Genomic DNA, 21,647 nt, shown 5'->3' with positions numbered 1-21,647 from the left:
ATCAGCATCAGTCACAGTGGCTTATTTTTATTTCTTTTAATGCCCGGCTCTCCGTGAGCGAGGCGTCCCTCCGCCGGTTCACTATGAACGATCAGGAATGCAGCAGGGAGCGTCTGCAAAGTTAAAATCTAACTTTCTGCTCAGTTTCACTTTTAAACTGACAGATTCTGAATATGAAAAAGAACAGAAAACCATTCTATTTAAATGTTAAATGAGATGAACTATTATTATATTTATTTATATAGCAACAGCAGCAGGTCGATGATTTTGTGACTGTGGGGTTATTATAGAAAGAGAAACATTTAGTGTATATAATAAAATATATTCATGTAATAATGCTCTTTAAAACTCATCACATCATAATAGTAAATGTTCTACATTATAACTATATTTTATATATATATTATATTATATATTATATACTCTACTGTAGTAAGAAGACTTTTGTCACGTTATACAAATGTTTTTTCACTGTACTGTGGTGTTTTGATGTATTTATGACATAACAACATATCGTGTCGTAAAGTAAAACGTTATCATTTATCCTTAAAACATAAAACTTGTGTCAAATATATGTTTTGTTATAACACGAAACTCGTGTTTGAATGATGTCATGTTGATAACACTGATGTCTCATTAACCAGATATGCTTCACTTTTGGGAATCGCCACATTTCTATTCGGTGTCTTATCGTTCACTCTCCAGCCGGTTGTAATTAAATGAAGATCACATGATGAAGGCCGTGACGTGCAGCTGAAAGCTCCAGACGAGCTGGTGGAGCCTGCGTGGACTTTATTCCATCAGATTTTTTGCTGAGTTGTATCTTCGCCTCTAATTTTTCACAGAATCATGAAGTGTTTCTCAATCCTGGTGCTTTCACGGACATTTGCACCCGTCGTGTTGCTCGTCTCAGGGTGAGTCACCGAGGACCGGAGCAGCAGCTACATCTTTAAAATGCAAATGTCATTTCCTCTCTGTGTGGGTTTTTTTTTCTACAACTACAGCTTCTGTCCTCTTGTATTTTAAAGGAGCTGTGACCCGTGTTGTGAATCAAACATGGCAGATGGCCGCTGCTCTTCCATATCCAGCGTGACCTCTGACCTGCGGGTGACTTTTCGCTCTGATTAAAGCTTATATTCTCCCGAACACGTCTGACTCAGCTGAATGTGCTGGGTTGAAGGTGTGTTTGTGTGTTGTGTGTGTGTGTGTGTGTGTGTGTGTGTGTGTGTGTGTGTGTGTGTGTGTGTGTGTGTGTGTGTGTGTGCGTGTGTGTGTGTGTGTGACAGACATGTTATATAATTTGAGGTGTAATGACTTTAACCACCGGGGGGAAAACATTGCTCGGAGCAGTAAATGTAATTAGAAACAAATGATCCAGTTGATGTCCTGACCTGCAGTGACGGACGTGACAAGTGATTCACAGAAATGTTGTTATTTAGATCTCGTCTTCCATTGTTTGTAATATTTACTGCTATTACTGTCAATACCTCAATACCTCAGGATACATTCTTTAAACATTGATCCACCCCTGAACACTGTCTTTCATTATTATTTCATTTATCTCTCTCTGAGGTTTCTACATGTTTTCCTGGTTAAAAGGTTTGTTCCGGTAGTTTTTCCTCACTCTTGTCGATGGAGGAACAGAGGATGCTGCACCTTAAGCCCAATGAAGCAAATTGTGATTTGTGAATATCATATTTACAGATAAAATTAGATTGTTTATAATACTTATAATACTTCTCATAAAATAATTTAAATTATGGAAGATATAGTTTCACCCATTCAATTTTGGTGTCGATTCAGACGATCCAGGAACTTGTTTTTAACATTGTGACATGAGGCATTTTGTGACATTTTCACCAATTCCCCAATTAATAATTAATTTAGATGGATTTGTTTTAAATCACGTATATTTAGAGGACTGAGGTTGATACTGCAACATGTCCTGCACCTTTGTTTCCTCTGATGTGAACTCCTCTCTCTTCCTTTCAGAGCGCTGCCTTCTTGATAAGTGGGTTAAGACACCAACTTGGGTCATTAATTACTTCGGGAAAGCTTTAGGTGGCCGGGTGGTGTCGGTGATGAGGGGCTGCAGCTCTGCCGGGACGTGTCTGTGTGTAATCTATCACTGGGCTGCAGGCCGGGTTCCAACAGGCCTCTCCACCAGAGCCGTCTGTCAGAGGTGCGTACTAAAAACACATCAGCTTTTATTCCGGGTCCCTAAATCAGGTTTGGCCCAATCAGAGTCCGTCTGAGCTGCTTCTTAGGAAAGAAAAATGAGTTTCGCTGTCTCTCCAGCTAATCAAATATTGATACGGATGGATTTTTAGACGCCTGATCAGAGACACAGTGGATGTTATCACTTCCTCTAACGAGTCGAAAGCTTCGCGTTAAAAGCCTCAGACAGTTCAGGGTGGTGGTGAGATAATGAGCTTCAAAGACTGTTCGTTTTATCGCATGGAAGAAAGATGCACCTCATTAACGACACTGTAATGTGTGTTTGCAGAAGCTTTAATGTGGCAAAATCAGTTCTGAGAACAGGTCACATGAAAAATCTCATTGTGCCAGCGTCATGGTTTTTATCCTCCTGTGGCTCAACCAAGAAGATTTCCCTCTTCATCAAGTGAGACCACGAGGGAGGAAGAGTTTCACATCGAAGCGTCTTCGGAGTCCAGCCTCGAGGATTATAAATGATTATACCTGCACATGCACTGAATATTTCTACACACTGGACCTTTAGTACTGCAATATAATATATTCTTCTTGTATAGAAATGCAATACCAAATAAAACCTGTTTTCATAGTCTATTGTTTAGTTATTTGAATCGTCTTTAATCGTGTTTGTTAGCTCTTTGTATGTTCTAACATACATATATTCATATATATCATACTCTTTCATTTTATTTTGACTCATGAAGCAGATATAGACTTGTATATAGATATACAAGAACAGTATATAGATGAGAACCACACCGCGTAATATTTATCGTAGTAAGTGTTTAATCATGAAAACAAAAAAAGGGCAGAATAACACAATATAGACAAAGGTCTTGAAGAACCTTATAAATAAAACATATATTAAGACATGTATAAGGGAGGTCGAACAAGCATCTGTGTTTATCTTTCTACTGTTTAGTACATTTGAAGAGTCTCAAAATCAAAACAAAACAAAAACTTTTGGCAATTCAAACACATTCATATTTACAATACTGTTCAAACAGCATTTACAGATGATGTGTAGTGTTGGTTTGGAGAAGCAGGTGAGAGAAAGGACTTTTTAAAAAAACAGTATTGCAAACCGTCCTGAAGCAAGAGAATAATCTGCAAGAACACAGTTTCAGTTACCTCGACACTGAATGAAGGATTTGTAAACACGGTTCCACTCTGATCAGGACAAAACATCAAATATTTCAAATGTAAATCAAATGCATGAGAAATGATGAAGAGGTGTTTGAAAAGGCGTTTTCTTAAATTCTCAAAATGTCTTTTCCTCAAAATTTGAACGTGTTGAAAAGTAAAACGTTTCCTCTGAGAATACATTTTTCTTTTCTTTTTCTTTTCTACCAATTAAAAACTCATTTAAAATTCATTTTCAAAAGTCTGTTTTCTTTTAGTTACTGAAAAATCGAATTCAGAGTCAGACTGACCTGTTTTCATTTTCACTGAACAAATCAAGGGATTTAAAGATGGCGATTATTCTGGTTGAGGATTCTCCCACAATGCAACGCTCATAACTCAGTAATCCCAGTTAAACTACGTCTGGTTAAGTTTTAACTGCTGGTTTTGGTATTTGGATTCTTTACTGTGAGAGAAAAAAAGAAAACAAGCATCAGTCTGAAGCACTTGGTCTGTCAACAGAGTCATGTGATGTCTTGGGGTCATGGGGCCGTCATTCGTCCTCTTTCTCCTTCCTCTCGTGTGCCTCCTCTTCCTCAGATGGTGATGAAGCCTCCCTGGTCGCTGCTGACCGACTCTGGCACCACACAGCGACCCCGCCTCCTGGTGACGCGCCGCTTCCGGTGGAACTTGGCATAGCAACGAAACCCTTGATCAAAGAAAAAATACAAAAGACGTTTTTTACTGAATCTTAGAGAGGAGAGAGATGTGGAAACATTTCAACCAGTAGAGCTGCTGTAATGATAAATTAATTATAATAAGAACAGAATAAGAATAACTGAATAAATTTGATTCATGAATTCTGTTGAAGTCTGCACATTAGAGTGTATCTGACTCACCTTCCTCACACATGCAGTCGTCGTAGCATTTGTTGTTGAGGCCTCGGTTGTGAGCTTTACACTCGTGTTGCCTCAGGTCACAACAGGAACCTGCAGCGGAACAAGAACATTCGAACACGACTTATTCCCACAGAGACCCCACGGACACTGCGAGGAGTTCAAATCATATGAAGTCATGTCTGCGGGACGTGACCAAACAGGGATCTTTTGGTTTGTTTTTAATCAGCACTGGGTTAAACCCATGTTTATTAACCATTAATGACAAATGTTTGAGGCCCGAGGAGGTAAAAGTACACAGGAAGTCACAAAATTAAAAGCAAAGTTCAAGTTAAACATTGTTTTGTATATCATAGTAACTTATATAGCACTTTTTAAATCACAGTTACAAAGTGGTGAGCAGCTTCTGGTTTGTTGGAGTTTCTCTATGTTCCAGAGCATCATGTGTGATTCAGACTGACCGGGGAGGCAGTCCAGGTGGTGGTCACACGGCTCGATGGCGTCAGCGTCTTCAGTCACGTTCCCGCTGCTCAGGTTCTTACTCCGTCTCTTGTCTGCAAACGAAATAAACAGTTTGATCCTGCTGCAGCAGATGACACTTTGTTGTCCGTTATCATCTGGTGGAGCTTGTTTAGTCCCAAAGAGAAAAATCAACTTGACGTTTTAACACAAACAGATAAAATAAAGATTCAGAAAATCTGTGAAAACGTTTGATTCGGTCCGATTGTCACGTGTCTATTAAAAACCTGTTGAGTTTAATAAGTTACATGTTTGTGATTGGGTTAAAACATAAACTGTATTTAAAGATGGACGACACAACAGAGAAGTGAAGCCAAAGTGTCTCTATCGCCCCCCTGGTGGCTGGCTGCGGTAAAGGTCAGGAACCCTGTCTGCTCCATGTTAGTAGACTTGGGCCAAACTAAAACGTACGCGTCATGACTCGTGATTGGTCGAACATGCGCAGACTCTGGCTTTATGAGACGTCAACAGATACTCGTGTTACACAACAGGAGCGACACGTCATTCCATCTGTTTAGACAGAGTGCGGAACAAACAGTTGATTAATGACCTTTTTTCCTGGAGGCCGGCCAAGTGTCCACAGGTTTCATGTCCTCGTAGTCCGTCCAGTCAAAGAGCGTCATGTCCAACGTTGGCATCACCTCACCTTGTCCTTTTCCACGACCAGACCGCTGAGGGAACGAGACAAATCGTTATTGAATCGGTGAAACACTTGCTCTGCCACCACAGTGGGATTTTAGGACTCTTCTATGACGAAGATGTGTATTAAAGAATAATCCTCAAACTGAATCTGACTCAGAAGCTGCGCTGGTGAACACACTGGAGAGATCGATTCTGTCTCCTCAGATAAATGTCGGGTTGCTTCAGTGAAGCAGCAGCAGCGGGGGATGACGATTGTTTGATCAGTTGGGTAAAAACATTCTGGGCGTTCATGAAACACATCAGACTTCTTGTTGCAGGCGAGAGGCAGTAACGCTTCATTGATCCATAAAACGCCCTCGCAAAGTGGACAGCCGAGCTTTACAACCTGTCGGCCCACAGTTATACATCAGCCTCTGGATTCTCAATACATTTACAATACACAGGCTTATTGATCCACACAGACTGGAGCCATCGGGCCGGTCGCTCTGATCAAAGCACTGAACAGTTTAACTTTCTTCTCGTCGTCCGATAAAAATAAGTGAAATCCTTTGGCCTGATCCGTTAACTGAAACACAGATTGCAAAAATGATAAATGAAAATGTGGAGACGAGTATTTTGAAGACTGAAGACATCTCCGCTGTCATTTGCCTTCAAACAGACGAAGCACAACAGAGAAGTCGAACACTATAATTAAGACGACAAGGCTTTGCGGTGTCTCCTGAGGAAAATTTAATCAATCAAAAAAATAAGATCTTCATGTAAACAGATCCATACTTGTTTCCTGTTACCCCCAGGAAATGAGCCTATATGGAAATACCAGTGAGATTAATTGCAGGCGGCCGACAACGACTGCTCGGCTGCTCATTAAACCATCAGCAGAAGATCGAACATTAATTAAGAAGCTCGAGCCAATGAACCTGGGTTCAGGAGGCGCTGCAGCTCCAATAATATTTGACGGCCCTCACACTGAAGACATGCGCAGTCTCCGAGGGTCTGAGACACCTTGAAAACAGAATAACAAGTAGACTGTCCGTCTGCAGACATGGAGACTGAAGGGAATTCATGATGACTTGTTTAAATATCTCAGCCATGAGCTGTAGATCTGAATCCAAACGTAAAGACATACCAGACGAATAGATGATCCGTGCAGCAGGTTACCTGTTGTTACCTGGCTCAGTGATGACATGACACCAGTGGCCGTATAAATAAAAGTGAATTGAAAACCAAACAAAACACCCCACTTGAGTTATGAGCTAAATATATTATTTAGAGCGTACATAAGCTCCATCACGGTTCTACAAGCCCACTCTGTATCTGTGGAAGTTCTTTACAATCTAAATAACTGTTGTAAATTAGTTATAAATGTTTGATTCAAGACTTTTTGGTCGTACTTTATTCTACAGAGCTCCAACAGGACGTCACAGCTGTACTTTACATGGAATCACACAAAATTAGAAATGATGTGTCATTAATTAGACAGGACAAAACGTGACATTTGAAAACTTTAATTCTGCTCTAATCAGAAACTGCACTATGCCTCTTTAGACCTAAAATATATTATTCTTAGACACTATAATACCAAACTAAACTTTAATTAAAAACCTCATAGAAGACAAACTTACGTCCTATTCTGGCACAACTGCGTTTGTTTATTGGAAAATGAACATATTATTTCTAGTTTTGTCTAGTGTGATATAAAGTGTAAAGTCTTAGTATAACTGTGTTTCTCCCTTTGAGGAGAAGCTGTACAGATGATGGATTTTTCACTTTCAACGTCTTTGAACAGAGCTTGCCAATAAAACAAGTGTCAGTCAAACCGTGACCCTGTGACTGTCGCCAGAAACGAGCTGTCGTATGTTTATAACGACTGTAAACACACTTGTTCAACATCTGTTGACATCAGGAGCCATTTTGTCTCACATGTAACGTTCCTTGATTAAAAGAGACGTTTTTCCTCCTCGTAAATGCCGTTGAAGTATTGTGCTGGTTGGATGTGACAGGTGGTGAGTGGAGCCTCACTCACTCCTGCAGATTTCTTATGTGCCCACAGTCAGACACAAAAAAACCCTCTTCACGGTCACATACATTTTGTCCTGACATGGTTCCTAATAAAGGAAAAGGGCGGTAGTTACAGAAAATGCGCTGCCGGACTATGAATTGTATGATTTTTGGACCTAGAGGCGTAGTTTTATTACAGGAAACACGATCACATCGATCAAACACTCGGGGACCAGGAGCCAGAGTTTGTCCTGCTGGAGGGTGTTTTTCACCAGCAGCACTTTCAGGTTTTTCTCTGTATCGAGTTGTCATTTCGGAGATGAGCTATGAGGTTTTGCGGCAGCGTAACGGCAGCACTGGGGCCCATTTTCACTCCATTTCCCCCTCGCGCACTGGAATCACACTGAGCCACAACAGACGCTGCCTTTAATAAGCACCCGGGCTTCGTTGGGGTTACCTGGGGTTTGGTGGAGGCCGGGGGCAGCGTTGGGGGATGCTCGTTCATCACCGTGGTAACCATGGAGGAGCCGGAGCCAAAGGCGGCGCCGATGGGGGAGGGGGGTTCGCTGGGCGGGGTCGCACCGAGCGGGGGGGAGGCAGCAGGGGAGGAGAAGGGGGAGGATGAGGAAGAGGGAGGGTCCTCGAACAGATCTCTGTCCCTCAGCGCAGCCCTCAGCTCAGGCTCCACAGGAAAACCTGAGAAAGCGTTGATGTTATCTTGTGTTTTGACTTTATAGTGAAGTGATAAAATGTCAGAAATAGTTTCCACTCTGTGTCATGTCTCACCTTTACCATGTCGTCCCTTGTCTCGACGGCTCCCTTGCCTCCTGTGCTCAAAGTGGTGTCCATGTCCGTGCCCGTTTCTGTGCCCTCTTCCCTTGCGTGTGCCCAGAAGGTTGTTCTCCCTCGTCTGGGTTTGACTCCTCATATTCATTCGACCTCGGTCTCTGTCCCTCCCCGGACCCATCTCCAGTCTCACCGGGCTCAACCCCTCCAGACCCGTCCCGTCGTCCTCTGGCCTGGCCAGCGGGTGCAGAGGCCTGTGGGAGAGCAGCCCGGCCCCACCTTTGCCATTACGGGCCCCCTGGTGCCCTCCGTGGTCCCTGCCGTACCCGTGGCCCTGCAGACCTTGCAGAGGGTGCTGCAGGACGTTGCTGCCACCTGCCGAGCCCTGCGCCTGTCTCCTCTTGCCGTGAGGTGCTCCGGGCTCAGCGCTGTGCGACGGAGCCAGGCTGGAAAACAGGAACACCACGAGCAGAATCCAGGAGAGAGCCATTGTCTGCAGAACACCTGCTGGGAACACAGAACATATAGAGAGTGGATTATTAAACTCAGATAACTGACACTGAAAGTGGAGGTGGACTTGTATGATCAGAAAAAACTATTTGAGGGATTTGTTACTGCTGGAAAAAAAAAGTGAACAAGAGTAAATCAACCTGCAACTTTTCAAGGTTTTCTGATATTGTATCGAACAAATGATAAATTGATTCATCAAGAATTGATCTGGCAGATTAATCACACTAGTGCTTCCTCTTAGAAATGACGGCCATCAATCCTGTATCTTCTATGTCATTATGAGATAAAGCACAGGTTCACAACCTTCATCAACGGCTGTTCAAGGACATTTCAGACATCTTTCATTAATAAAGTCAACATGTCTGAGGGGCGACTGAAATATGAGGTTGTGTTTATCTGCATTCACGGCAGCAACTTGTTCAAACATCAGTGAAATGATGATGTTGAGTTTGAATTTTTCTTTAGATACCAAATTACGTGACAGTCAGGCTCAGTAAAGTTATATATGGATTTGAAAGATATTTAAAAGGATGAGATATTTTTCCCATTTCACAATATATAAATGTCTTGAATATTATGTTTATCTAAAACCCACAACATCATGTTTACGGCTATCAACTTCCTTAATACCTCAATTTTATTTCTTTTAGCACCAAATCTCAGTGTACATTACCTCAGGGCACTTTGCATAGAAGGTCCCTCACATGTGTTTAAAGAAAAGCTTGAAGCCAAAGTGAAACATATCGAGACAAACAAGAAAGATTATTGATAAATCAAACCCAGACGATCGTGTCGACATGAGAGAACTCAACGTTTCTAATTATCTCAATTAAAATTCATCACACAGCCCCTCTCCTGTAACAACATGTACGCAGTAAAGATGATACATTGATGGATGGATGGTTGAGTGGATGGATGGATGGATGAGTGGATGGATGGATGAATGGATGGATGGATGGATGGATGGATGGATGGATGGTTGATTGGATGGTTGATTGGATGGAGGGATGGTTGGGGGAAGGATGGATGGATGGATGGATGAATGGATGAATGGATGGATGGATGGATGGATGGATGGTTGATTGGATGGATGGTTGATTGGATGGAGGGATGGTTTCTCGCTCATCATTCTCACCCGACCACAACTACACAAACTAGTTTTGGTTTCATTTTGATGAGTCTCAAATTTCAAAAATCACCCGGCCCAATATTTGTATCCACAAAACCACCGACCAGAACCGAACGAAACAATAACCACCAAAGATAAAGGAACACCAGTAGTTTTAAAAGGGAATGTAAGACGACAGGCGATAATAAATATGATATTGTTTTGTCCTCCACTTTAACAGGCGGAGACAACACATCGCCACAGACACACACAGCATCATTATGTTGCTGTGGCAGGAGACTCCTTTGTGTAAAAAGACAAACGACAGCGGAAGGCGAACAGAAAATCAATGAGGGAGAAGTATTGAGCTGGTGATGGTGTGTGGGGGGGAGCATGTGTGTGTGTGTGTGTGTGTGTGTGTGTGTGTGTGTGTGTGTGTGTGTGAGAGGAAGTGTGCAAGGTTTAGAAGGTCTATGCTCGATTTTCACACTGAGGCACACACACCAAGTTGAAAATGCACATTCTTTGGGTTTACAATGGGTTGATAGGTATTTCTAAAAAACAAAACAGCAGCTGCAGGTAATGTGTGTGTCTGTGTGTGTGTGTGTGTGTGCATGTGTGTGTGTGTGTGTGTGTATGTGGGCTTGAGAGGATGCTGGTGATGTCAGGGGAAATTTGCAGTGTGAGCGCAGGAGGCAGCACCTCGGGGGATTTAAAGGCAGACTGCGTCCGCTGGCCTTTGGGAGCTCGACCAGCTGTGCAGTTTTGCAAACACAAAGCGTGAGGTCGGCCGCTGAGGTGAGACCGTTATCTCCAAATAGACCCTCGGAGTGTCAGGGGGCCGGGCAGTCGGCCGTGTCACGCACTAAGTGTTCAGCCAGGATTGTGCTCCGTCTGTTTCACACACAAGGTCCCGCAGCGTTGAGTGGTCTAAAGATTGATTCAGTCCGAAAACAAAGAGAAAACATACAAACTCAACTGTGCGGAGATGTGGTCAGAGAACATTAACAGCTTTAACTCGTGTTTGAACCTTTATATTTTGGGGTGTGGTGTTTTAAGAACATTTTACGTTCTAACAACATGAACAGAAAGATTTTACTTTCATGGAACAGAACCGTCACCCTCCTCCACCAGGGCCACCGGTGAATAAAGACAACAGGGACGTTCAGACAGGGAAGCCATTTTACATAATTACATATAATCACGTTGCTGATCTGCATATTGTGAGGTGCTTTACTCCAGAGCAGCATAAACAGTATATTCAGTTCTGAAATTAACTCAGACGTGATAGAAAAAAAAGAATAATGGGTTTATTTAGATGCAACTGAATTTCAACGACTCTAATGAGCCCAGAGTTTGAATGAGACAGGACTCATCGACTTCCTGTTTGGAAAACGTTATAGCATTGCTACGCTAGCATATAGCTATAGCAACACTGTGCTATACACAGATAACTGAGTTAGTTTGTTAGGAATGATTATTTATGACTGATTTATTATAAGTTGATTATTCTCACCTCTGCTGAAGAGGTTATGTTTTTATGTTTTTATGTTTTTACCACTGTTTGCTGGTTGGTTGGTTTGTAAGCAAGACGACACAAAGACAACTGAACTGATTTCCACAAAACTGTGTAGAATGGATCAGGGAAGAAGCCATTACATTTTTTTTTTGTGGATCCAGATCAGGAGGTGGATTGAGGATGTTTTTTCTTTTCACTTTCTTCAACATCGCATGATTTGAATTTAGATTGAACTATGGGGAACTGTTGGGGCTCGGTGGAGGTGAGCACTCTCCTGAATACCATTCTGATCCACCTGCATCTTTGTCTGCATGTTTCATTTCAGATTAAACATGTTTACAGAAACAGAACAATGCAGAAGCACCTGAGCAGGAGTTCAGAGCAGAAGCTATAAACGCTGCCATTACCCAACATGACCCCTGAAGAATTCATTTTCCCCAACACAAAGAAGGATGCAGCACCTCTGCAGACGCAGAGGGCATCGTGCGTCAGCTCCATCAAATCTCAGGCCTGAATAGAGCTGTCATGTGAAAGGAGAAGTCGGGCAGTGATGGAGGAGGGACCTGTATCTCAGCACAGCAGTGCTCACACTTTCATGTGCTGCTAACAGGTGGTCCTTTGAGGAAACACAGGATGGGGATGATAATGGAGCTCGCTGGGTGGCATTCCAGGGCTTAAGCTGAGTCTCTGGTGTGTGATAAACAACCTCCCCGAACAACACAGCCCTGCACCTCAGCCTGTGTTGGTGCGTGGCTGTGTGGCGTAGGTAAGACCCAGCAGGGGAAGACTCTGCCACTGAACAGGCTGCCAGGAGATGAGTGTCATTCACGAACGAGCTCAATCCACCAAACTGAACAGCAGCACGATGGTCGGGGCTCAAGGCTTCATCACATTAAAGCTTTTACAGTAGTTGGTGTTTTGGAAGAATGAAAACATGTTGAAGGTTTTTCTCTTTCAGCATCTTTCTGTCAGTGATGGACTCTTATTTTCTGCCAAACAGTGTTTGTTCTTGAGACTAGCGTCTGACTAGTATAGATTGTTTTATAGCCGATTATATGTATTTCTTTATTTTAATCGCAATGATTCATAATATGTTGTTTTTGAAAAGACGAAGAAATGCAGCTGAGGTTCAATATTGTTTCTGGGAAAGGCGATATCAGTTTTCTGGCCGACAAATAAATCCGTCTCTAGATGTGGCATTTCTCTATCCTTATTCTAATTATTTTTATCTGAACATTTTATTTATTTATTTTCTATATTTGATGCTATTTGAAATTTTACTTTAATCATGGTTTCTTTAGTCTTGAATACAATTCCAATTATAAACAAATTCTGATAATAATAATTACAATAAGAAGAATACGATGTAATGACTTTCATAGCTGGAAAACACTGGAAAAAACGTCATTCTCATTTCAATACAAGAACCAATATTATGCTTTTAGTATTTTTACTATATTAAAAGACCAACTGGACCATGTGATGAACTGAGGAATAACATGATGTGATTTTTCCTATTAGTGAATTCTTCAAAATACACAAACAGAAAACAAGTGTGTTTCGAATATGAGAAAGTTTGAAAGGAAACAAATAAAAAAGCAACACTGGTGAAATCACTTATATTAAACTTTGTTGCACTTTCAATTGTTAACAACAAAACCAACGTCTTGATTATTGTGTTGTAGTGCTTTATCACTCCGGGCTCTACTGTGGGATATTTAGGAACATTTACGGTGCAGATGTAATAACTGAGTAAAAAAACAACTAACATTATTTTAAAGGGACACAACATGACTTGGACAACTTTATACTGACTTCGATCTCGTTCTGAACCTGGTGGATGCAGCCTGACTGCAGCAGCATAGGGTGAGAATACAAAATACAATAAAATCTAATCAAGAAAATGAGTCCAGAGCAGCGGAGCTAAAATTGGATTCTTACTGTTAACAGCTTTTAGGAAAGCACAATATAGTGTGTGTGTGTGTGCCAGAGGTTTTTATAAGCACAGCGACAAAGTGTGAGGAGGCCACCGGAGACACATGCATCCGAGCAGAGCAACAGAAGTATGAAGTGATTGGTAATCTTGCACGAAATTGCAAAGGGGGGTGCTATTAGCAGCAGGATGATTAAGCTCTGATGAGATCAGAGACCTCACAACAGTCCGGCCCTTAAACATGGCAACGCCTCGGCAACGCACTCGAAATAAAAAATACACTAAACAGAGAGCGGACCCAGATCTGAGGAAGGTGAGGTGATAGAGGCCGAGCACGAGGCGACCCCGGTATTACTCTGCTGTGTGTGTGTGTGTGTGTGTGTGTGTGTGTGTTCGACTTTCAGCGTCACCTGCTGTGACACCAAACCTCCAGGAACCATCTGCTCCTGTTGTTTTATCGCTCATAGCAACCAGCGGGGCCATAAGGATCCCGCAGACAAAAGGCTCCAGAAACAGGCGGCCGCAGCGGAGCCGTCATGTCAGGCAGAGGCCATCTTCTGTTCCTGACCGCCTGATTAGACGTTTATAAACCGGGGAACACTCGACTGTCCATTAATGATGGAATAGATCATATCTACTGGAACAGAAAATCATCAGCCCAATATTAATCTGATTTACAACATATGCTCCATTTGGAAATTTATAACAGGCTGTCAATACTCTCAACACTTTGATGAGCAGGAACAAGCGAAGCTCAACAAAGCAGCAGCTCGAGCATCTGCTGATAAAAGACGCAAATGATCATAAGAAAAATGCATCATTAAGTTTAACAGTCCCAAAGAAAAACAAATCTGTTGTTTCCGAACGATTCCACTGAACACGTGATGCACAAAGACTTTTCTACACCCCACCCATGGCACTGACTTATTTATGGCACATTCAGATTTTGTTTTTCATCCACTCAAAACCCCTGCGCTTGCACTCAGATAGCCTCTGCTAGTGCTCCAGCTTCAGCTCTTCCCCTTGTGCTCAAGCTGCTTCATGCGTCAAACATCTGCTCCTGGACCTCTTCTCTTGTGTTTGGTTTTCTTTACACGCCCTCGTTGAGGGGTTGGTTAGCTTTACTTAGGGGGCCATTACGTTACAGCTTTATAATCTGTTTTTTCCTCCCTATCTTTATTCAAGAGCATAGTCTTTCAGTTTACGGTCAGATTTTGTGAAGCTTTCCCTGAGATCTGCTTGTGCTTAGAGTCCCTGCACTCCAGCTTCACCTCTTGTCCCGCCCTCGGTGTGGGTGCGTTAGCTTTAATTTTTTGAGAGACAGTTACTTTCACCAGCTTCATGCACTCCTGCCCTCCACGGCTTTATTCATATCATTGTTCATTTTATTCCAAAAGTTTTAAAAGGACTATTTGACTATTTAAGCAGGGTTTTAAGTGAAAGCATCACAAACTCTAAATGTGAAATCAATATGTGTTGCTTTTAAGCTGAAAGAACCACGCTCTTGATTAAAGATAGCAGAAAAAAACATATTCATCTCGTTTAGAAAACGCCTCCGTATTTTCATAAATATCAACTCAATAATGAGCACACAAATTACCGCCTCCGTTAATGCCTCTGCATAATAAACAGCTCCGCCAAACTGCAGTTAACACCATTAAACTTAATTTCCTCAAAGGCCAATAGCACCGACTTCAGCTATATAAAAGTGCTTTGTCTGTCAAAATCCCCAGCAAACAATGTCGGAGAGGTTCACACGTCCACAGCGAGGCAGCTCTTGAGGAGTGTGTTGGATGGTGAAGGCCCCTGGAAACAACACGGGGTGAAAAAAACAAGAGCCATAAGGAAGGTCCATCTGTCAGCAAGTGAGCCGCAGCCGAGAGCGAGAACACACCGAAGGTTCACTGGTAATTTGGTCGCAGGTACAACAGATGTGAGCGAGACCAGAACATCGTCACTGATGCATGGCAACATCCGTGACATCCGCCAACGTGGCCCTTATCTCCCGATGGAGTGCACTGAAGCCCGCACTTACACACACACTGCAATCCATGCACACACACAAACACACACTCACACACTCACACACTCACAGCGGGGGGAACCTCCACCAGACACCCACATATAGGCATGTTCCAAAAATGGTGTGAGACACAAACAGCACCCGAAGCACAGAAAGAGATGTCCCACAGAGAGGAGAGAGACAAAAGGAGGGAAGAGGAGGAGGAGGGGAGAAACTGAGAGGAGAAAATAAGATGTAATGCCGAGAGAGGGAGAAAGAAAGGAGTGAGACGCGAACAGAGGGAGAGGAGAGAAACTGAAATGAAAGCGGTAGCGAGAGGGAGAGAGGGGGACAGAGGGAGGATTTATCCCGTCTTAATTAGAGCAAAGTGTCGGTGGCATCTCTCATTTCGTGGCAGATAAGGACACCAGCTGAAACCCCACTAACACACACACACACACACAGACACACACAGACACACAACAAAGCTTTGGCCTCTGCAGACCAACAACAACTTGTTCTTTTAATAACTCGTCAAATCTGGACACCTGCCGCTGTATCTGGATGTTCTGCATGGGAACGGTTTGACCGGTCAGCGGGGGCAAGCGCTCCCGTTTAGAGACGATCAAGTGAAGCATGCCAAACCAACCCAGAGTAGCCCCCCCCCTACCCCCACCCCCACCCCCTCGCCTCCCTCCCTTGCATTGACTGGCTGCCAATGTTGAAAGAGTCTCGATCAAACAGACGCAGCCACGCTTTGGCAGCGATGTTCAAGGCAAGTTTCACACCAACGGCGGCGGAGACGGGACGGATGTTTAGCAACGCTGGCTGAAAATCAAAATCGGGACAAAAGAAATGAAGAGGTTTGCTGTCATGCGGCGACTGAGAGTGTGAAACAGTGTGATTCCCTCAAGGTTGTTTGAATCCTTGTTTGATACTTTGAGATCAGATCACAGACTGTAAATAAAGACGGACGGCGCAACTCGACTTTGTCCCGCAGCAAAAAAACAAGCTAAAATATATATATATATATACGGCAGCCATCTTGTATTTGCATGATGTGGAGCCACGGTGGTGAGGTACCGCCCCAAACAAGAGTTCAACCAATCCTGAGTCAGTCTCAACTGTCAATCTGTTTTGATAGCGTCAAATAACAAATTAAAACCAAACTTAACTGAAAAATGTGCATTTCATCAAACATCAGAGTGATGAGAACTACCTGAACTGATGGAAACCATCTTTGAGAAAAGTTATTTGATGTGAACTCTCGACTTAAAATCTGTTTTCAGACATGAACCGAAGTCCAGACGTCACTCGGTCCCGACACTTCCTGGAACTCTTCCTGCCAGCTCCCCAGTGTGAGCCCACGTGTTGACATGTGATGTACATATGTAATGTAATGAATGTAATAATGAGAGAATGACGCACGGAACTGGAAGAAAACATCTACATCAAGAGCGTTTGGTGATGAGGGCATGTCCTGCCACCTGCTGCTGTACCGAGACTCCGCCTCTCACCTGAATGTTCCTGTAGACGTGAAAGCACCTGACTCGAAGCTCCTGCTTCTTCACATGTGAAACACGAACTCTGGAAAGTGTCTGGACTCATTTCTTTTGGACATTTTCTGTAGTTGATGTCTAAAAAAACAGCTGATGCATGTAATTGACTTTTCTTAGGAACCAATTAACTGATCTCCTTCAAACTTAGGTCAGAAAGAAACGCTGCGGGAAAATGTGGTGCAGTACGGACACATGAAGCCGGCTGCGTTCTTTCTATGTGGAAGAAAAACAATAATCCACTTCAGCTTGGTCCCATCTGCCAATATGAAGGAGGCGGGGTTTATAAACCTGTCCTGCAGCCAGCCACCAGGGGGTGATGTAGATGATTTGGCTTCACTTCCCTGTTGGGCATCTTTCTCTCATCTTTTGTTTTTGATCCAGTGTTTTACAGTGAGATGAAGAGTTGGATGATTTCAACACTGAACTGATGCAGTTTTTTAAAAATTAATTTGCACTTGAACATCAAATGATGTCCTCAGGTTCTCTTTTCATTCTCCTATCATTCACATCTCGGTGGGTGTGTTGGGGGGGGGGGGAGGTTTGTTTTGGCCCAAGGTCGCCTCAGTGTGGGGTCTCTCCTCTCTCCCTCTCATCCTGTCTCCTCTCCCCTGCTGACTGACTCACAACTAATCAACAACTCCTTCATTTGAGTCCACAAACATGAGTCTCACTTTTAATTGAGCGGTGTCACACTGAGACTCCCAACTTTAATCTCTCCCTTTCTCACCCCTCCTCCCTCCCTCCCTCCCTCCCTCCATCACACCCTCACACACACACTCTCTCTCTCTCACACACACATTTTCACACTGGTGTGCAGGGGGCAACAATGAGCTGTCAACAAGAGATAATCGCAGCAATCATTTCTGATTTTCTTCACCATTCATCCTATAAATTCCTTTTGCGACTGATGTCATTGTGATTTTTTTAAAGCGTGGCGCGGCGCCATCACAAAAGTTAGATTCATTATCGGATTAATTTTTTTTTTCCCGGTATCAAACCAAATCCAATTCGCAGTTTGAAAACACTCTTGATCTCAACCGCACGTGTTCAAACAAAGGAGGAACCGTTTGTGACCGATAATTAAAGTATTTATCTTCAGGATGAGACACCGGTGCGCTTTTACGCACAGATGGGATCCATGGCACAGGAGACCTATACAGATCATTTAGGACAACTGCGATACACCTGTAAAGCTCACATAAGGACCATCACAGCTCCATAACTTAGAACTACTATTACACAATGGCGTGGGTTGTATAAAATAAGGAGCAATGGATCAATATAAAATGAACACAAAGTCGCTGCAAACTCATTTAGCGCCACAGAATCACCACAGTGCGCTGAAGTAACGATGGTAGCTGAGAACCAACCCCGAGCAGCCACACTGCGACTCATGCAAAATCACCTCTTACCTTCAGATTGTTTGTTGAGGTTGTTTTCTTGAATGTTAGCCCAGCAGCTCCGTCATAAGGCTGCAGCCTGAGAGCAGCGACGCACAGCAGCAGCAGCAGCGGCACCTCTGTGGTCCGGTGTCTCTGTGCAGAGCATCCGGACTCACTGACTCTTTCCTCCTCCTCTCTCTCTCCTCCTCTCTCTCTCTCTACTCCTCCTGCCTCTTTATGGGGAGGAGAGTCTCCCTGTGCGCGCTCCCCGAGTCTGCGCGTCCACGTCAGAAGCTTGTGCCAGCAGGTGAGAGAAGAGAGAGTGTGTGTTATGACACTGAATGCACCATCATTGTATTTTATTCAACTTTTTTGCAAATTTCTTATTTTTTTTTAACAATATGTTTATTGAGTTTTCAACATAACACAAAAGTATAGAGAACACAAAATAAATAAATATATGAAATGTGTTGTATGCATATTTACAAAGTCCATTATTGTCATTTAAATATACACTTATTCAGACAAGAATATAAACACACAGGGGGTTCTATACGACAGACAACTTTAAAATATACACCAGAGGTTCAAGAGAATTCAGAAGTTATAATTATATTCCCACAGATTCGTCCAACGTAGAAGATAAATCCCTATTCCTTAAAACGGGTTATGGTTTTATCCTGCATGTGAACGTCTCTGTGCATCTACACCTGTGTATGAAATGTGCTTTATGAATAAAAGAAAGCGAGAGATCGGAGCAGAGAATTCACCTCTCAAAAAAAAAGGAGACTCAATGTTCACAGTAAATCACTGAGTCAGTTGAACTCCAGGGATTTCAATCTGTCCATTCAGGAAGCAGAAGTGATTGTGAATCAGTTTCACCTGCTTTGGTGCAAATGAAAAATGACAACAGGTGCAAAAGAAGCGAGACAATCACCAGAAAGGAAATGGTTTAACATGTGGCGGCCACGGACAGCTGCTCTCTCCTTATCCCCTTCGTCACTACCGGTAGCACAGTCGATGAGCTGCTCCTGTGTGTGTATCCACACGATCTGGATGTTCAAAACCACCAATTCATGCAGCTGGAACACCTGAACGTTTGCTCTGCAGCATGCAATTACATTTCAGACAATAGTGTGTCAGGTTTCATGCAGGAAACGTTTACTGAAAAAAGGAGAAATAAAAAAATAGAAACAGAAAATTACATGAATCAAACATTTTTGTGATGAATAAAACTTCAGAACTTCAAACCTCTGGAGCCAGGTTCCACCATCTCATTAGCAAAGTACAAGAAATAAGAGTGATGGCTCTTGAAGTGACAGGTTAATATAAATGATGGTTTTAGGAATTAAAATCACACAGGAGTGTAATGTTCAGGTGTTCATTTACTCTTGGTTTTGTGGTTTACGTCCGTCTGCAGCTAAAATGGATTAAATTCTAACAGAAATAGAAAATGTCTCCTGATGTTAATTTATGGATTTATGCAAAAATAAAAATTCTCAGGGTAAACAGCAGCCGAAACCTGCAGCAACACCTCCAGTAATAATCTGAAGTGAGTTTGGATTTGATTTGACGGATGTCCTCTGTAGTGAAACCCTGGAAAAGCATTTTTCACACTCAGTCGTACAAGCTCAGCCGACTGCACTAATTCTAAATCTACTCCACTATGAGCCTGCTGTGGGTCGACAGATTTAACGCTGCGTATTTGGAGAGTGATTGTGTGTAAATCACTTAAGGGAATTGGCTGACATTTAGTATTTCAGCCTGTTTTTGTGAAAAAAAATGTTTGTTGGCTTTATTGAAGTCAATGAACAAGCTTTATATTCATTTGGTTTGAATGCAAACAAATGCTGACAAGCCACTTAGTGAAGTGTGAGTGCAACACAGAGGGCCTTGAGTCTGCTGCAGGAAGATAACAGGCGAAATTTAAAATGCCTTTAGAAATGTGTATTTAGAGCTCAAACATCTCACTGAGTGGAGGTTATTGTGAGTCTTTGTGCATGAAACAGCCGCTCTGAGGGTTTATTTGTATTTGTTACATACATATATGCAGTTTTCTTCATTTGTCCGTGTATTTATTATGTGTTTACTTGGTGCAGCACTTGTTTGGAGGCGGATCCATCCAGTCAGCGTGCTTTGTATTTAAAAAACACATCAAGACACTTTTTCCGCTCCTGTTTCATGTGGAGATTTCCACTTATTGCTTCATGTTTACAGCCTGTGTCGGCCACGTTAGAGCAAGATATCAACAGCTCTGCAGAGTTCAAGATGGCATTTGAATGGGACCCCTGTAGTTCCTGTGTGACAGAAGACTTCTCCTTCTTCTTCTCCTTTTTCTAAAAATCTATTCCCACAGGTCTGGATTCTCTGGGTTCTGCAGAACAGGAGCTGCAGGTTTCTCAACGTGAAATGCAGAGTTTCTACAGATCAGTTGATGATTTGGATACCGAGGATACTTCTGCAGCTGTGGGTGGAAATATTTTCGTGGATATATAAATATGCAGTATCATTCCACAGACATCTGCCTCTGTGCGGAAATGCATATTTTGTAAAACCGTTCATTTTATCAGCTTCACACTTGTCAAGTTTACTGTTAATGGCCCAGGGAAGTGCAGTTAATTTGGACATGTGATAACTTCAGTAATTTCAATACCATCGACCTTTATGTCAACATGGGTCTGACGTTTGCGTCGATGCTTTGCAAACTTCGGAAATAGCCGACACGCAATGTATGAAAAAGATTGAAATCATTCAAATGTTTCTTTAAACCACACACGTGATCAAAAATAAAGCTCAATCAGTTCTATTCTACGAAAAACACTGATGATAAAATCTTCATTGCAGATTAACCAGGTAGGATGAACACAGGTTTTTTTCATAACTACACTGGTACAAGACGCGATAAACTGCCACCTAGAAGAGGCTGAATGTACGAGACACACTTCCCACCAACTGGAGACGGCTGTAACAGCCCTGCACTGCAGCAGTCAGATTCTTCTAAATGTTTAATGGTTGAAATATGCAGCTTCTGTCATGCATCTATGAGGGTTGATCAAAATTACATGAAAAAAAAGAGACCAATCGTTTTAGGATCACTTTGTCACACTGTCTATGTTCATGTAGCTTAAAGCAACAAGAGGTCGATTTTAAAACAACAGCTTCAGGATCATTTAGAAGGTGCAAAAACTCACAATGTGGAGAACTGAATGTCTGTCAGTGCCACAGCGCCCCCTGGACACCTGCATCTCTGGTGCATCGCGCTGGAACATTACGACCTGCAAACGTCACACACCAGCGACCAGAGCCGGAGCTGGCAACTCGCTGGAAGAGACAATTATGGAAGATCCACAGAAGAAACTGAAAAAAGACACTGTCAGAGGAAAAAGAGACGGTGACAGAGAGAATATCGAAGCATACTCACATCCCACCAGTAGCATGATATAGTTTGAATTTCCCA

At 42.7% G+C, this 21,647-nt stretch overlaps 1 protein-coding gene and 1 long non-coding RNA gene across 3 annotated transcripts; one reads left to right on the top strand and one right to left on the bottom strand.

Moving 5' to 3' along the window:
* The first annotated feature begins 717 nt into the window (after positions 1-717).
* LOC138411671 (uncharacterized) lies at positions 718-2,182 on the top strand. Its single transcript, XR_011244223.1, has 3 exons — positions 718-914; positions 1,029-1,180; positions 1,993-2,182. It is a non-coding gene; the product is annotated as an uncharacterized lncRNA (long non-coding RNA).
* An 800-nt stretch (positions 2,183-2,982) lies between these two features.
* On the bottom strand, positions 2,983-18,367 carry draxina (dorsal inhibitory axon guidance protein a). 2 transcript variants are annotated; one of them, XM_020096934.2, is made up of 7 exons: positions 18,221-18,367; positions 8,178-8,684; positions 7,849-8,087; positions 5,302-5,422; positions 4,694-4,786; positions 4,236-4,325; positions 2,983-4,045 (listed from the first exon to the last, which is right to left on the bottom strand). In XM_020096934.2, the coding sequence occupies exons 2-7, from the start codon at positions 8,665-8,667 to the stop codon at positions 3,933-3,935; spliced, it is 1,146 nt and encodes a 381-aa protein (XP_019952493.2). In that variant the 5' UTR covers positions 8,668-8,684; positions 18,221-18,367; the 3' UTR covers positions 2,983-3,932. The 2 variants fall into 2 exon arrangements, with proteins under 2 accessions (XP_019952493.2, XP_019952494.2); XM_020096935.2 differs by having other exon boundaries at positions 3,761-4,045; positions 8,178-8,681; positions 18,221-18,362.
* Positions 18,368-21,647: the final 3,280 nt, after the last annotated feature.

This window comes from Paralichthys olivaceus, chromosome 2, assembly GCF_024713975.1.
Source record: "Paralichthys olivaceus isolate ysfri-2021 chromosome 2, ASM2471397v2, whole genome shotgun sequence".
Lineage (NCBI taxonomy): Eukaryota > Metazoa > Chordata > Actinopteri > Pleuronectiformes > Paralichthyidae > Paralichthys > Paralichthys olivaceus.
Note: the sequence above shows the minus strand (reverse complement) of the source record. Positions and strands in the feature narration are given on the sequence as shown.

Bases quoted from the DNA above. Each gene is read 5' to 3' on its own strand.
- draxina (XM_020096934.2), bottom strand. From the start codon at position 8,667: ATGGCTCTCTCCTGGATTCTGCTCGTGGTGTTCCTGTTTTCCAGCCTG. The intron at 5,423-7,848 runs GTAACCCCAACG...TCGTTCCCTCAG, and splicing joins CGGCCTCCACCAAACCCCAG to CGGTCTGGTCGTGGAAAAGG. The intron at 4,787-5,301 runs GTCATTAATCAA...TTTCGTTTGCAG, and splicing joins GCCGGCCTCCAGGAAAAAAG to ACAAGAGACGGAGTAAGAAC.